General features: G+C 38.2%; 1 protein-coding gene across 2 annotated transcripts in view; it reads right to left on the bottom strand.

Annotated features, from left to right (window-relative positions):
• Positions 1 to 18,168, bottom strand: part of NRG3 (neuregulin 3) — a 404,839-nt gene that overhangs the window by 68,989 nt on the left and 317,682 nt on the right. The window contains exon 4 of one of the 2 annotated variants that reach the window (XM_080596380.1): positions 7,551 to 7,577. In XM_080596380.1, the coding sequence (XP_080452506.1) occupies positions 7,551 to 7,577 (27 nt within the window). The remainder of the gene's footprint in view (positions 1 to 7,550; positions 7,578 to 18,168) is intronic. The other variant, XM_080596381.1, reaches the window with a different exon arrangement.

Here is an 18,168-nt window from a genome sequence, read left to right as displayed (position 1 = left end):
ACATACCCTTGTGATGCCTGTTTTAACAACTCCTCGAGCTAAATGAAGCATTTACCTAAATACCATGTTCAAACGCAGCTTATAAGGTTGACTGGGTATAAAGTCATTTAAAAACACAGATGTCTGTTCAGTTGGTGCCATCCAATTACCTGTATTTCATGATGAAAAGAGTTAACCTTTGAGACACAGTAGCCATGCGGCAACCTCAGGTACATTCCTGATCCCAAACCAGAATGTATGCATAATTTGTATATATAACCACATAATACAGCAAAAACCTCTTCATGCAGATTAGATGCTGTGTCCCCAGTTGAAATCCAGCCTCGAAGCACATGTCCCTTCTTTCCAAGGCGGCAACACATTGCAGTTGTTCTTAAACCAGCCTCATGCAGAAGAGGTTTGTAGCTGGCACTAGGAATTCCATGGCAGCTTACCTGAGAGCTTGTATAAAATATCCATTTTGTAGGGCTTTGCAAATTCTGTCTTCTAGTCCACAGATAACACTGAACTTACTAATTTCTCTCTGATCAGCACATAATGATACACCGTACACACTCGCATGAGAAGTGACAGACTAATGGCTATACGTAGCATTGCTGATGACACACACCCAATTTACAGTTATACCCTGCTTAACACAACTAACACCTCCTCCCAGCCCAGCCAAGCAGAGAAACCCTGACTGATTCTAGTTTCCTAAACTTGTCAATATACTGTGTTATCAATAAATATATATATACACAATTGCATTTCCATATATTTCACCACAAGTAAATAATAGATACTCTTAGGTGAAAGCAGAACAAGTTACATACCTTGATGTTATTTTATCCATATAGTTCACAAAATGACTATTTTGATAGGGGAAATGGTCATGAAGTGTTACAGGCTACTACAGCACACATAAATTAACCGTATGGTAAATCTCAGTTAATCTCGCTTTCTAAAAATAATGCAAGTTAATCCAATCCAACCCGCTGCCAGTACAGAAAACGTAGACAAATTGGAAAAATGACATACAGAGAAAAGTACAGAAGGCAGTGGTGAACCAAGGTGATAGCAGAGCTTTCTCCAGCCCCTGAGGAACCTCTGCTTTATCCATTACTCTTGTAGCATAAGGACATCAGCTGTTTCCATAAAACTCTCTCTTCTGGTGCATGTGTCTCTTTTCTCTAGAGCTGAATAAATGACTGCTCTTATCCGCTAAAAGAATCCCGTGCAAAGTTCTGCAGATCCAAAGTACTTTAGTGCCTCAGAATACTAATGTTATTTTGCAGCATACTTAAAAGTGAGGTATTTCACAGGTAAAGTTATTTCACAAAGCAAAAGAAAGACAAAGGTCCCAGGGACAAAGCCCTTGCTAAATTTGGAAAAAGGTAATGAAAAATTTGGGCGAGATTAATAACAAAGGGATTAACGGAGCAATGACAACAACTGACATTATCTGAACATCCTCTCTTAGTTCTTCGGGAATTTATTAAAGGTGTATGGGGATATGATGAAATATTTTAAATGCTTATGATTAAGAACAATATCATTACTAAATAGACGTGTTGATTGTTACCAGAATATCTAGTAATAGATTTTATGTAAACAGAAGCATGAAACAGCCAGTGCCACATATTACCATAAAAAGATCTACCTACTTAATACTTAAACAAGAAAAAAAGGAATACAGGGAAAGCTGAACTTTATTTGTTTAAACACGTCCTTTAGAGCAAATATATTCGTTGCTCACGCAAACAAGCATTCATTCTCTTTTCCACTGAAGATGGAAGTGTAAGAGGATTTTTTTAACAGATGAGAGTTGCTAAATGACAACTATGGCTAGAACCATCCACTGGTATTTATTTTCATTGTCTGTTTGCTGCTACAAGATATTGGGTTTCAAAGGACGGTTCACCAGCTGCACATTTTGTGAACTGTGTAGAAACCAATGAACTTTACCTTTATGTTTCTTCTCGAACAGAATAAATACTAATTTTTTACAGTCTTGCTCATACTGACTATCAGCAAAAGCAACTTTTGTCATTGGGAAAAATCAAAATGCATCTGTCAGTGTACATGACAAAAGCTCGGAGAGTTGATTTATTATGTGTTCCCAGAGTCTTAGGTTTACAACCGTCTTATCACAATGAGGAGACAGTGAGAATTAGCACAGTGAAAACAAAGGAGGCACCTTCTTCTCCAATATTAACAACTGCTCAGAATACAAAAAGCAAACACCTTTCACACCATCATCATCACAAGGTGATATACTAAGAATAATTTTCATAGCATTCCATTCCTGAGTTCTTTATAACTCTGCTCAAATAAATGTTATATAATGATTCCCCACCTGTAAGGGTACCACACCATTGTTACTCCATTGACTGTGGTGAAGTTTCTTCTGATTTTTCGAAAAAAGAAAATCAGTTTTAAGGAAGAATATTTATTTCCTGAGTAAGGCCTAAATACCAGAGAGTTAAACTTGACAACTAATTTTAGCAACTGCTATATTAATTTTGCAATCCATGCATAGGAGATTCAGGTTAACACTTCATAATTATTTATACCACTGACATTAGTTTAACTGTTAAGCAGCCTAAGGAAAAGGACTATTTGATATGGCAACGTATTTCCATTAAAACTGTAGAGGCCTGCCTGTTGCGCTTGCCCGTGACATTTTATTTTCATCTGTATCCATCACACATTACTGTTACAGAACAAACGATAAAGATTCTGGATCATCAGATTAGGTGTTGCGGATGAATTGCTGTAACAGTCGTGTTTGTTCATGTATCATATAGCAGGTTATTCCAAAACTCACTCACCTTCACACTTCATCCCTTAGAATGTCCTAACTCTGCTCATTCTTGCTGTAAGAAATGAGTAAAACCGACAACTCCTTGTCTTGGGTACCGACTGACTCTTTACCCAGAACACTTGTTTGTAAAGATCACCCTCAGGCTTCTGCATCTCTTCTGTGCATTAGTTAAAGCAAAGATTTTACTCTGCAGCTGGGACATGCACACATGAGGTCAGTCTCCACAACCCAGCTACCAACCGCTACCCATCTCACCAAAGTAACCGGATCAGCCGTATTGGCTATCAGAGATTTTTGGCTTCATCACCAACATTTCCACCTAACCAAACGAACATTCAGTTCTGAAAGTCAAGAAGACTGATTGCAATCTGTACATACTCTACCCCACACTATCTAGAGCTAACAATACATCACTTAGTTCTCTCATTCAATACTTCTTTCAATCTCCCTCATTTATTACAAACTCACTGCCCAAAATGAGCATTAGCAACAGCCAGCCTGCTTTCAATTGATACAGAACTGTTAATACACATAGATTACAGCCTGTTTATAGGAACATCATGATAATATTTACTTACCTAAGTGCTAGAAATTTAAATGACATTGCAAGCATCATCACTGGTGAGACATTTTGGGAACCCCACAGAAACGTGCACCAATCCAGACCAGGTGCCCTGCATGCTGAGGCAAGGCAGGTCCCCAGTGCACTGTAGCATGCTCCTAGGAGGAACCAGGGAGCAGCGGCGAGGAGGAGGATAACTTTGCACTCTCTCGCAAGGAAGAAAACTGTGTGTTATGCACTACCAAAAGAGATTCAGTCCCCAGGGAATTGAGAAATCTAAATGTAGAAAGCTTGACAAAAAAGACAGTAAATGAGAAACTAAGGCACAGAGAGCTTAAAATATATTGCCCAAAGCCTTTCCAGAAGATTGCATCAGAGGTGAGAGCTGAATCTAGTTCTCACAAGTGAGTACCAAACAAGACCTATTTATTTATTTATTTATTTATTTATTTATTCATTCTTTACTTTGAGGTACTAGGCAATGTAGAGCATTTCCATATCATCAGAAATTTCATGAAGCTCAGCCACCCTGATTACAATACTTAAATGTATGTTTTTGAGAGGACAGTGTCCCTTGAACACATACATTACTTTCATTTTTTCAACAGAAGCTGCATGAGCGTACGTCAGAAGCATACATCAGAAGCATACATTTGTTGTTATATTTGCAACATTTTAAAACTGATATTCCACATTAATATGAGTGCATTTATCTCTGCTATTCATATGAAGAAACAGACACTCTAAACCAAGGCCAGCAATGATATTAAAGTACCAGGTATTCATGTTTTGGCACGTACAACAGCATACAGAACATAAACCAAATAATATCCAAAAGGGGGCATAGGGTGAACATGGTCGAGGATAACAAAACAGACAGTGTGGCAGATAAACTGAATGTATAACTCATGTTCATAAAATGCTGCACGTGAGAGAGAACTAAGGATCAGTCAAAGGTTCTGGCTAGAGGTGGGTTTCGGCAGGTAATGGGACAGCAAAGTACACAGCCTGCCAGTGAGAACCTCTGCAACTGGCAGCTGCTGGAGCTTGTGGTGGAAGGCAGTACTAGTCGGTTCAAAAGGACACAAGAATTCATGGATGGCAGATCCCTATAAGGAGAGTAAAAGAACTAGGCAGGTGGCTATACTCCAACAACTCTGGATTCTTGAGTGTCTGGCAAAAAATGGCTCATCTCCTTTCCTTAGAGAATGGATGCTAAATGGATGGACCATTCATCTGCTCCACTGGGGCATCTCCAGGGATGGATGTTATCTAAATGAGCTTTTAGCTTTACTGACTGTGGAGAGTCCAGTCTTCCCCAGGAATCCAGGCTTATGTGGCTTTTCTCTCAGAGCAAGTTTGTGAAAAAGTGGTGCAAATAATTTTGAAAAGCATTGCAGGGATCCAAATTTTAACTTTTCATATAGTGTTCATAATTATTGTTTCGCTTCACCTAATTACAAAATGTTTCTAAGAGAGTGCAGTGGTATCTTCCATTCCCTCATTATCAGTCAGCCAAAACAAAGTGAAATTCAATTCTATTTTGAAAGTGAAAATACTCTGCAAATGCAATGATTACACTATTTTCCTCAAAGAACAGGGAAACTTCAAAAGCAAAATTCCCAGAAGACAATGACAGAAATGGAATCCCTAAAGCAACTGAACCCATAAACACAAAGAAAACACTAGAAAGCATGTCCTGGATCACATGCAATCAAGGCTAAGCTTTGCATCACCCATACATTGCTGTTTTTCATAATTGAAAAATCTTTGTCCCAGTAATTGTGATTATTTTTTATAGTACAGAAGTAAATTGATGGGAAAGGCTTTGCATTGGTGGCCATAACACGATGAGTATATCGTCACCTCATGTCTCTGTATACAGAGTGGGGATTTGTATATTTTGCTTTGTGTACAGTAATGATTCCATATTTGCTTACACTTCCTAAGTAGTTCTTTAAAAAAAAAAAAGAGACAGCCTTAAGAAGCACAAGCATTTCACTTTCATGTGCAGTTCTGGATCTTGCTTTTTTCTAGCCCACCATAAAACACCTCAGGCCTCATCTTAGACTTCTGTCATAATATTTCCAAGCTAGAGACATAAAATTTCATTAATTTCTATACAATCAGGATCTGTTCCAATATTAAATAAGACAATCAGAAAGCTACTTATATGAGAAGACTACTCTGAGCCAAGACTACAGGGATTGGCTTTATTTCAAGTCTTAAAAGAGATGTCTTAAAAACAAACAAAACAAAACAATACAAAAACAAAGAAAAGAAAGTAAAATGTTCAAAATAAAGACAAAATGCTTCAGCTTTGCCTCCTACAGAATGCTTTCCTGCTTCCTATGGAAAAGCTTACTCTTTGAATCCTGTATACGTTCCTTATCCTCTTTCTTTTATGTATATGCTTGTCTTTCAATTCATATGCCTCAAGATTGCTGCTTACAATTTCAGTTAAGCAGTAAAATTATAATATATGCAGAATCTTCCACGTAAAAAATTTTGCTTGCCAACAAAGTCTATGAAAACACTTGCATTAATTCCACCAGTACTTTTAAAGTTTCCTATAAAGTGAAGTGAAACACCAAACTTACAGAGCTCACAGAATCACAGCATAATGCAGGCTGAAAGGGATCACTGGAGGGCATCCTGCCCAAGCAGCTGCTCAAAGCAGAGCCCACCTTGTGGTGCCGTCAGGGTGGCCCAGGGGCCTCTCCAGCTGAGCCTTAAAAATCTCCAGCAATGGAAGCTCCACAGTCTCTCTGGGGAAACTGTTCCAATGTTTGACCACTCTCATTTTGAAGACATTCTTTCATAATAAGTAATGAGAACTTTTTTTCTTGATGCTGTTTGTGCCCACCATTTCCCTCACTTCCACAGACAGTCCAATTCTGTCTTCTCTGTAAGTAGCCATCACATAGTTTTAGATGGCAGGGAGGTTCCACCTTGTCCTTCTCAACGAAACTAGTGCACTTTGCATCTCCCCTGCATGTCTTGAGCTCCCTGGCCATCTTGGTCGGCATCCACTGGACTCAATTCAGACTGTAAATCTCTGTCCTTACCTAGGGGGTCTGAACCTGGAGACAGGTCTCTAGGTATGCCGCAAAAGTCCAAAAGCATTAGGAAAAAATCCCTCTGCCTGCTGGCTATCTGCTTGCTAAGTCAGCTACACAGTTAATACTCATCACCATGTTGTTATAATGACAACTTATACTTGAGTTGTCACAAGAAACCCCATATCAATTAAAGTCATTAGGCTCTTATATTTTTACTTTTAAAATCTGAAAAAAAAAGGTCAAAACTCAACACATGGAAAAGACGCATTAAAAGTATTTTTTTATGACATCCATACAAGTTCACAAGCTTTTTATTACAGTGTTTTCAGTCATATGCAATGGTTTATGCAAGCTGTTTTTTTACACAAATGCCGCACCAGTTCACTAACTCTACTAAGGACAAACTTGAGCTTCCTAGAGAAAATAACCCACCCACGCTCTCTGCAGATCTCCAACTAAGAGGTGAAGCAATGACCTATTAAGTCTATCAGTCCCTTGGCCTATGAATACATTACAAGGCAGCAATGGATTCAATAGAACATCACCTTTTCTTTTCCAAAAATATAAAAGGGAATTCTTCTGATCAGTTATTCACTCCGACTTAAGCTTTTTCCTAAGCTGAAGTTAAATTATTTGTCATTTTTCTTAAAAGAATCCCTGCAACTTGTTAAATGCTAATTAAATGGTTCACATTAAACCTAGTTACACATTAACACTGCAGTCAATACCCAATTCTGAAAACAAACAAAAACGCTCCCTATTTTAAAATTTACTTTTCTTTACGTAAGTTAGGCTCTAACTTCGTTCTAAAATCTCATATAAAATGTCATGATACATCCATATAATTTCTACAATATGTTTCATTAAACAACAATAAAATACAAAAAAAACCCATCACCATGAAGTTTATAGCTCACTATAAACAAGAGTGGACAAGAGAAAAAATAGATCTTGATATAATTTCATATTTAATCATTAAATATAACAGGAGCTGTTCTCAAAGCCCAATCCAAAATCCACTGATGAAGTTCATGGGAGTCTTCCCATTAACTTCTACGTGCTTTGGGATGAGGCACGAAGATACATGTTAGACAGTGAAAAAAGATAAGGGAAAACTTACCCATGAATTCGATTCCTAAATGGTCTGCTGTACGCAAGAAAGCATGTAAAAGAAAAAAGAGATGGAAATGTAAGAAATAGGCTAAAAAGTAAAAACAATCTTTATCATCATTTGTAGCATTCAGTATTTTATGATAGATGCTGCAGAACTCAGTACAGGGTCAGGGACACACTGTATAAGGACTGGACTGAAAGAAAACCGGAGCTCTGTCCTCACAGGGGCAACTGTAAACCAGAACTTTAAAGTGTTGCCACATAAAGTAAGTGTATTTGGGGTAGGATGTGAACACCTGCACTCATTATACTTACATTGACTGAACGGCCTCAAGCCAGTTACCTATAGGAATTCATCCTCTCTTCCTCCTTAAAATCCTCTCTCAATATCATTAATGAAAGCTTTTGCTTTCAGTTCTCTTTCAGGGATCAAAACCTAGACTGAGAAATGAAAGGTTTTTACTGAGTTTCGCAGCTCATTACAGTGTCCATGCTCCCACACAACGTGATTGCACAACTGTGGTCTGTTCCATAACAGAAAGCCTCACTTCAGGAAATAGCAGGCATGTTGCATATTTAGCCATCTGACTGATACGGAGCAATAATTTCAAGGAAATCAGAACAATCAAAAACTTCATTTTTTTTTTCAGTCACATGGACTGAATCTACCATAATGAGCTCAAACTACTTCAAGGCCCCTTTTTTCACGACTAGTGGTGGTAGTGAATCATGGTGTGATGCTGTTACAGAAAGAAGTTTTAGTGCAAAGTAGATATCAATTTATATAAAGCCTTTACCATTTTTAACTTGATAGGAAGTATGTTTAAGTTGACATGCAATTAAAGAATAATAAACTCTCCATCCTTCAGGGACAAGGCAAAGGAAAAAATTATAGCTGACTCTGAAACTGGGTGTGTAAGGAGTGTAAGGAGTAGCTTCAAATACAAATTGAAATTGTGGAAGACCAAACTTTCTGAAAGGGTGCAAACCACAATTTTTGTCTATGCTAGAACTGACATATTTTACTTTTGCATTACATGTATATGTTAATGTTAAATTAAAGCCATACATATATGAATTTTAAGCACATAACTTCACACAAAGTTAAAGCCATACATTGCAAATCTGATCTATATTCATGCATTCACATCCAAACATCCCTGGCACAATTGGCACTGGGATTTAATTCTTAGAAGAGCATAAGATGTATCTTGCTTTTTTTCCTCAATTTTTCTGTACCTACAAAATCCACAAATATTATCTGCCTGCAATTCACACCTTGCAACTTTCTGTAAACTAGATAAAGATGTAGCCACCAACTGCTTGCTTTAAAAAACGATAATGGAGATCAAAACACTGTAATCAGGTCTCCAAGGAGCTAAGGATATTCACACATGAAGATCAAGCTGTATCATCTTTTTAAGGCTATGTAGAAGAGCTGATAAAATTCTCCTGACCGGGCTATGCATGTTCTCTAAATAGCAGAGCTTCCCATGCATGGCCTGCACTCTCCTTCGTTCAGTTCACCAACACGGTTAAAAACTACTTGCTCAAAAAGCACATATAAAATACACCCTTCCTTTAAAAACTGGAGGGTTCCTTAACAACATCTGGAAGGTTCAATTGAAGAGGGCGGAAATTTGTCAGGTTATTTATTTTAAATCTCTCACGTGCCTGGAAAGCAACTTCAGCAACCAGCATAGTATATATCGCTGATAAAGCTGATTTACAAAGATTATGATGAAAGGATGTCTAATGGGAGAAACCCTTACAGTAAAATATCTAAGCTGCCAATTTGTATCACCAAGAACTGTTCTACAAGCTCTGCAAGCAGACACCTGGAAAGAGAAAACACCCCATTAATAATCCCCGTGGATTTGGTGCATTGCGCCATTCAGAGCGCACAGGTGCTTGCACAGCCCTCTTCCCCTGCATGACAGAAACGGAGCCCAGGCTTGGGAGCCAACCTCTGCATTCACCCACGGGTTTGGGGAAGAGCCACCATGCCCAGAGTCGTGACCAGGAGATCACCCAGGAAGCATGTCTGGGGATCATGGGCGTCCCACTGACTGTGAAGTGCAAAATGCCATGGGTGACAGTGGCACCCTGTTTCAAACACACCTTCCAGACCACTGGATAGTGTGCAAGTGCTGCCCAAATGCATCTGTAAATCCATATTTATGTTTGGTTTTGTTTTTAAACTGCAAAGAGATTGTAACACAACTCTTCACTTTCTTCCCCTTGTTCCCTGGTTTAAGAATGTCAAGACTTCATTTTAAAACAAGACAGATGCTCTGATCCCACATACAGCAACGGCATGGCAGCACTACTTTGGCTCAAGGACTTCAGAAGGAAAAAAAAATAAAAGAAATAACCTCTTAAGAATCTGAATGTACACACAGCCTTCCATCCCCTTTTCTCTCACTGCAGAAATTCAGCTGTACTCACAAGTTAACAAACACCTAACTTTAAAACTTAATTCCTTAGTATAAACATGGCTCCTACAGCAATGGTGCTTCCCAACGTCCAACACACAGAGTTGAGGATGCAAAGTAACAAAAGGCAAAAGAAGAAATATCAGCAGTCATTAACTGCCCCCATTGTTTGGCTCTTAGTGTAATGTTTGTATCATTCTATGATGTTTCCTCCACTAGACAGAGAAAAAACAAAAATCCAGAAAAAAAAAAACCAACAAAAGCAGGAAAGGAGAGAAAACGACTGCTGCCACCTCTCTCCTTATCAGAATCCTCGTCTGGGTCGGCTCCTTTGAAAGGCCACCTCCAAAAACTATACCCGCTTTCTCAGACGGCAGAATCGGGTGCTAACACTCTGGGAATAAAGCCTTTACTCCACAGACAGGGCGCCACCTCCAGCAGAGAAGTGACAGGGCTCTGGCAGGGGTAGGAGGGCCCTGAAAGCTCCCCACTAGAAGTGCTGCGTGGTGAGCAACCAGCGCGCCCAGGGCTGCTTCTCCTCCCCTGCACCCAGCAGTGGCCAGGACAGGAGGGGTGGGGAGCAGGTTATGGTCATCATCCGGCTGCCCTTGGCTGCTCTCACTCACCCTGTTCTGGTGAACATAAATGCTTTCACAAGCGCCATCCTCCTCAGAATTGTGCTTTTTCCTCTCTTGACGATGGCAAGACCCTCCAGCAGGCATTTGTGAGAGATGTGCACACCGTGGGGCAACGGGGGCAGAAACCAAGCTGTGGTGCTGGCCAAAGGCTGAACCAAGCACAAAACCATGGAAATACTGCCCTCCCTGACATGCCCCTGTGCAACAAAAGGCTGTTATATTCCTACTCAGTCATAATGCGTATGTGATAAACTGCATCCAGAACACTTCCTTGGGGACAGAGTGCGGAGTGTCAAGTAATTTGCCATCAGGCGATGCAGTTTCTTCAAGGACTCAGTTCAACAAAAATGTATATGAGAGCTATTAATGTGCTGAAGCGTGGGCGCTGCTCCGCAAGATAGGGTCATTAACCAAATAATGTGACTGTATTTTATTTTTGTTATTGTGATTTCTTTTCTTTCTGGTATTGTAATGTTCTGAGGAAATAATATATTACTAAGACAGGAAGACTATTCACTTTTGTATTTAATTTTATGAATATTTCTGTATTTTGTTGTTGATGTGGGAAAAATACTGTGCCTTATGGTCCTTGTATTATGTGAATTTGTTGCTAATATTGAAGCCATTTTAATTTATACTTTATGAATACATACACACCTGGGAATACTTGATAACAAGCACAAGAGAAGATAAACTTGCACCTGCTAATGGATAAATTTACTAGTGCTTCACATGCAACATGCAGCCTTGGGATTATGGTTTGCTGGGGCCTTTTTCTTACTCGTATTAACATGGAGTTTTTTCCCAGTTCAAGAAAGGTTTCGTTATTCTGGGTGCATTCTAACACACACTATGAATAGAAATATAAATATCACTGATTTGTAGAAGAAAAATATTCAATATTAAAATATTCACCTTATACCATTTTAGACATTTAAATCTGTTCTAAATATAGGTTGACTTTGGCATGAAGGAGACAGCTTTACAATATCTGCGCAAAGTATTTTCCCCTGTAAATGTAATTTATTGGTTCCAATAAACTCATAAGATTTGCTAAATTGTCCTTGGTAGTTTATGTCTTGAATAAAAAATGCAACACAGTAATATGCTGCAAACTACCTTGGGACAGCTCAAGTATTCGGAACAGATTATTTGGTTGATGGGAATAAAACAAAGTTTAAGACCAACCAAACTTTGTCTGAAATAGGAAAAAAACAAAAACCAAATAAACAAACAAACAAACAAAAAACCCCTTTCATTCAAAAGGGAGCTAGCTGAGGATACTACCTAAACACAGAAACTGCTACTACTTTATCCATTATGTTTTACGCTGTTTGACAGCACGCAGTTTTCAGCCTGCTTGTGTATTTAATGTAGATAAAAGCATAACTGGTCAGGTACGCGTATGAAAGCACATTATTTTTGGAATCCAGACTAGTGCCTCACTTTAGCATGTGAGCCCACAGCTTTATAGGACAAGCTCTGTCTCTGCTCAGCAGGGAGGAGACACAACCTCCTCTGGATGTTAGATCAAAAAAAGGAGTGCTCAGACTTAACAAATGGGCCAAATGCTCTCAGAAGCTTTTTTCAGACTCAAAAAGAAAAAGCACCAGCATGTCAAATGTGAGTTATTAGAAAGCACTAGACTGGGTTTTGTTGTTTTAGAGATTTGGTTCTACAACTAATTTGCACAGAGGTACTCTCCACAATATTTAGGGGGGAATGATTGGGACGATTCAAGGGAATCAATCAAAGAAATAAAACAAAGATAGTTCAACTACTGTTTTTTCAAAGCATCTTCACTGAAAGACATTATACAAATCTTAATCTGTATGACATGTAAAAATGGACCGAACTAAATCCTGAGACGGACTTGGAGCAAACTAAAGCCTGGTCCGTCCATTTATCCTCTCCAAAAAAGAGGACTACCAAATTTTTTGTTGATGTGAATTTCTCTGGCAAAAGGTGTGTTATTCAGTACATGCTAGCTGGGGTGACAGTAAATCTACAGAATATATCAGTAATTTTTCCTGCCCATGTTGACAGTGACAAAAACCATACGTATACGCATCCCTTAAAGGACTGGGTCATTTTTTAGTGAAATTTTAAATCACAGAAATCATAATTTAAAAACAGAAGCCATAAAGCTATATAAAACTTCACAATCTGCTGTATTCTTGCTGTAAACAATGATAAAATATTCATATTCTGAATTGAATATGATAGGGTACAGACAGGGTTAATTTTATCTTAAAGCAAATTAAAATCCTCAGTCCACAAAACTCAACACTGAGACAACATCTAGGAGTTAATCGTTCTATCCATTTCTTTTTGGTTTAAAAAAAATGCAGGAAAAAAACCAAACTAGACTTGCTTTGAATATTTGTATGGCTCTATAGAGGTTAGCATAGCCTCCAGATAGAACCCCCCACCCACCATCAATTCTATAACAAAGGTGCACTTGAAAAACACACAGCAAGACCTGTTCTTATATAAATAGTACACAGTACTGAATAATGGACTAAACTGTTGAGTTTCTTTCTGTTTGAATGACAAACACTCCTGGCTGTGTTTTACTCCACCAAAGTGGAAAGATTGTTTCTAACTTCTGAAAATAAATACTAGCAATGCTTGCATGTTCACAGGTTCAAGACACGTTAGAATTCTGAACTACTTACCTCTCCTGCAGCATGCAGGCTTGCAGCGGATTATCTTGCCTGTTCTGTCATTTTAAAGATCTTATATTATCATCTCTACAGCTAACAGACTGTTATTTTTCTTTGATGCACAACGTTGGATTTTGATAAACAAATTTACTTTCATCAAATAACGTAGACAATCTGTAGATATCCAGTCTTGTAAATCAATACAAATTTTAACCCTAGATTAGACATATATATATATATATATTTACTGTGGCTATAAATTCACTCGAACAAACAATCATGTCTTTAATTTTAAATTTATGGATTGAAATTATTCCATCAAGCTTAGAAAATGCCTGAAGCATATCTTTAAGAATTTTAGCAGGTCCAGGACAAAATATTTAGCGTTAGGTGTCAGCCAAATACCACAATCCTTCATTTTTCTCTGAATGAGCTATTATATTCACCAAGAGAGAAGAGAGCAAGTAAATGCCAGATACTGCTACTACACACATTTTTATTTACTGATTTAGTTAATACTCAAAAACAAACAAACAAACAGAACACATATAAGGACTCTAACAGTCCAGACAGTGTGTCCACACATAATGTTTCGTCTCTTGTCAACCAACTAAGATATTTTCTAATTTGCTAACAATTTAATGCTGTTTCAGTTAAAATTAGTTACTGCATCAAATGAAAATGAAGCTGTCTGTATGGTGACTCATGGTGAAGAGGTTATTTACAAAGCTTCCTCTAAATATATGTTGAAAATGAGAAGTAAATGTCACCACTCTGTGATCAATCCCCCCAAAATCTAATGAGACTGCATTAAACATCAAACAATATATTGTGGTTACTTGGTTACTGATAGGAGTAGCAACTGCTATAAGCAATGATTCTGCTAGATGTTCCTACAGTAAATAAATAGAAATATTTCCCTGATACTCTGAGAGTTTAAATAGATTAGCAAAAATCTATAGTAGCATTAAAATTGTAAAAACAAACAAAAAAAAACAAATTCTCTTTTCTGTTCCAGTTCATTACTGGAGCCTATGATCTCTGGTTCTTTTTTTTTTTTTTTCCTCATTTGGCTCCAGATATCACACTTCTTTTACACTACCATCTACAAGTACAGCCTCACATACAAGGATCTGTCTTCTGTGCTAAGAAGTACACAAAGAGAAAACACCAAAGCAGCTATTTGACCTACTTCTGCAATTCTGAAGTATTTTCTTGGGCTTCTGCAGCAACTTGCTCTGACAATGACTACACTCATCCCACAGTCACAATTGCCTAGTAGGTGATTATGGCACTGTAACAACCGAGGAACCATCAGGAGAATTATGCTACAGAGCAATACTGTCTCCTATCCTTCTCCGTGTCATTAACGTAACGGTTCCTGCAGAGCTGAGACTTGCACTGCATAAAATCCTTGTCCATACCTCGTCACTGCTCAAGGTTTGCACAGTGGCATCTGCAGGTGGGCTTGCCTTTATACGCAGGAATGTTGGTGAATGGTATTGTTGTATTGATTTAAACTGAGCTTTTCCAAGATGCTTGAAGTAATTAGACACTTCCACTGCATTTCAATAGCAATTGGCATAGTTAGTCACGCAGAGTCCTTTGAAAATGCCAACCTCTACATTGCAAAAACTGCTCCCTTCCATCTATGTCACGACAAGCTCTCATAAAGCTCCTTAGGAGAGGGGAATCATATTTTTGTCAACACAAACAACTGAAAAAGTGCTACAAACCATATTCCAAAAGCAAATATAGCACTTTCAAAACATATGGTCTGGAAAGTTTTTTGAACCACGTATGAACTAGGTTATTTGTCTTGTCACAGACTTAAAAGATTTCACTTGACTGCAGTGTGTGGGGCCGGGGGGGGGGGGGGGGAGGGGGGGATCCTCTTCTGGTTAAACAAATTACATAAAATGTCTATTAGGGTGGAATAAGTCTACGAGGTTCTTAGAAATTACTATAGGGATTTTTGCACTATTATTTCCAAATGGGTATTTGACAATATGGGTCTGTAAAATATAACCAGCCTCACAGAAACATTAAAGGAATTGCTAATAGCTCCCACTTCTTATGAACATATGACATTTAATAAACATTTCTCATGCTAAATGTTACTTTATTCCTTCCACAGATCATTAAGCTGTCCTTCACTTGCCTGCTACAGAAAAATGTTCAGATGCAATCGTGTTTACTGCTCTCTAAAGGCAGGGAAAATTTTTTAAGTTTTTGTCAATTTCTTAAAACCTAATTACTTTCTTCAACTTCAGGACAAGAAATGTACATCAATTTGTGGAAAAATATAGCTTTATTCCCTAATGCACTAAGTAATTCGGTTCTACTGCAGTCAAAAAAAGCCCCTGAACAACTAACATCAGCAGAGTATGTGTATTTACACCAAGACTTTTACAGTATTATACATCTCTATTATACATCTCTATTCTAATGACAAGAAAGTTTCCATATTTATTTATATCTTTATTTAGCTGCCTACATATCTGGTCTGATTTTTGCATTGAAAGATGCAGGAGACTCAATTAAAGGTAAGGGAATCTTAGACTTTTTTAGAAAGATGTTGTTTTTTATTTACCTTGATCCAGGAAGCTACATTTCTTTAGACATTCAATATTGACAATGGTAACCATATTTGCTGTACAAAGACGACACTTTCTCATATTGTTTTATTTTAAATAATGCAGAATGTACCACAAGAATTATTTAAACTTACTCTGATTACTCCATGCATGAGTCTCACACGCTATGTAAGCAGTTGCCTTACACAGCAGCAGTACTAAGCCTAATTTCCAGTATTTCTGTCTTTCAGGCTTGTATGATGATAAAGGCATATTGGCTTTAATCAAAGTTCTCCCAATGTTTCTGGCATTTCCTGTACTGTGGGCTTGCTGGTTTCCTGTGTCTCCTATGTGTCTCTCAACCCATTCTCCCTTTATTTACACCAAGATCTTCCTTGTTCCTCCAAATCTCACTGAGAGGCTCCTTTCTCTGGGGAACCAGGCATGGCCCTCACACCATGGATATGGCCCCAGGGTAACAATCCATATGCGTAACAGGTTGCATTTAAAAGAGGTTGTATTCACCTATGTAAGCCTCCTTCATTTAGTGAGAAAAAAAAAAAAAGAAGCACCTTTTTCTTTTTTTAAGAAAAATCACTGGGCTATAAACTTGAAAGCTTTAAAGACCTTATAGCAGTGAACTTTATCATAAAAGTTACCATTTGACCAATGTCTCTTATGATTCAATGGAGGAAATATCAAATGTCACTTCACAAAAAATACTGCCATTACTGCACAACTCCCCCATGCCTGTACAAAAGTAGTATGTACAGCAAGGCAACAACTCCAACTCTAGGTACATTTCTTCTATTTTTTCAGTGTTAACTCCCCCTCTATTCATTTCACAACACAACTAATAGTTTCTTAAAAACAAACAAACAAACAAACAAAAACCAAATAACAAAACCAAACCACTGCTGCATGATTGGCTGGCTGTCACAGTGTGCAAAACACACACATACATAACATTGCTTTTACTGCATTTATGCCGTTTGTGGTGTTAAATATTAAAAGGCTCAAAGTCCACAGATAAGTAAGTGGTTTGACAGAGATTTAAGGGATCTATTATTTGGTTTGTTTTAATTATCTGGTAATTTCTATTGAAAAACTTGGTGATTCCACCAAATGATTTGTGCAGCTACATTTTATCTGAAACTGGTGAGCAGACACAGACACTTAAGGGGATTATTGTACAAAATGGTGCTTTCAGATTCAGGGATAGGCTCCCTGAATGACAGGCACAGCTCTGTACTACAGTCTGAGTGCTCTCTGAAATCACCTAAGAGGTGCCTTCCCCACGCCCCATCCTCTGAGGCTGGTGCCCTGTACCAACAGCCCTCACGGAAGCAGGCTGGTAGTTACCGGCCTATTTGTGGTATTAAACCACCAACAGCAGCTGGGAACAGAAGAGCTGTATTTTCCTCTAAGTTTAAACCCTTTCTTGACATCTGCAAATAATTTGTTCGAGCTAATCAATACTAAGCCAGCCATGCTGGAGAAGCACACTGCAGTTGGACAGCAGGTCTGCAGCGAATGGAGAGCTGTGTCTGAATCTCAGGAGTTTTAAAGTGAGATGAGTTGTTTGTAGACATGTAAAATTACAGAGTTATGTTATCAATGCACCAAGGAAATGCGTCTCTTACCTGGAGCTGTAACCGTTCAAATAATACCAGGTCACTTTGTTGGTGGGTATTGGCATACGCACCCTCACACCATCCTGACCAACATGTGCTTGAGAGCCCACAAGACCTTTAATATCACACAGTAAAACAACTCATCCACTTACCTTGCAGTTCGGTGCAGTGCACGCAAATGGAACCGAGGCTCTTTTTCCATGTCTAAACTGCCTACTTTATGGAAAGTTTATGGAAACAGATTCTATTTAGAAGTCTATTCTGTTCATTAACTAATAATGAAAACAAACACATAGCAGCAAAATGGATGGCAGAAAGGGACCATCAGATCTTCTTCACAGTCTGAGCATCTTGTGGAAGTCAGTTTAATTAAAACACGAAAGGTTAATTTTGGATACATGATGTGAATTTATGGCATCTAATATGTAGATAGCAATCTGAAAAACATTGTCATTGTTCCTGTGATTGAATACTGTAGGTCTTCAAGTTCTCTACTGCTATAAATTGTGTACTGGAATGTGAGAAGGAAGTCCACCATATGGAGGCAGTTTCAAGTAGCATTTCAGAGTTTTGTATTCTGTTTCACTGCTACTATACAGAGCATTCAAATATTTTTAAAAATATTGCCAAGTGAGGGATTTGAGTTCTTTTTGACTGTACTATGCATAACAAATGC

Source organism: Anser brachyrhynchus (assembly GCF_964034855.1).
Source record: "Anser brachyrhynchus genome assembly, chromosome: 6".
Lineage (NCBI taxonomy): Eukaryota > Metazoa > Chordata > Aves > Anseriformes > Anatidae > Anser > Anser brachyrhynchus.
This window is presented reverse-complemented; position numbering and strand designations above follow the sequence as displayed.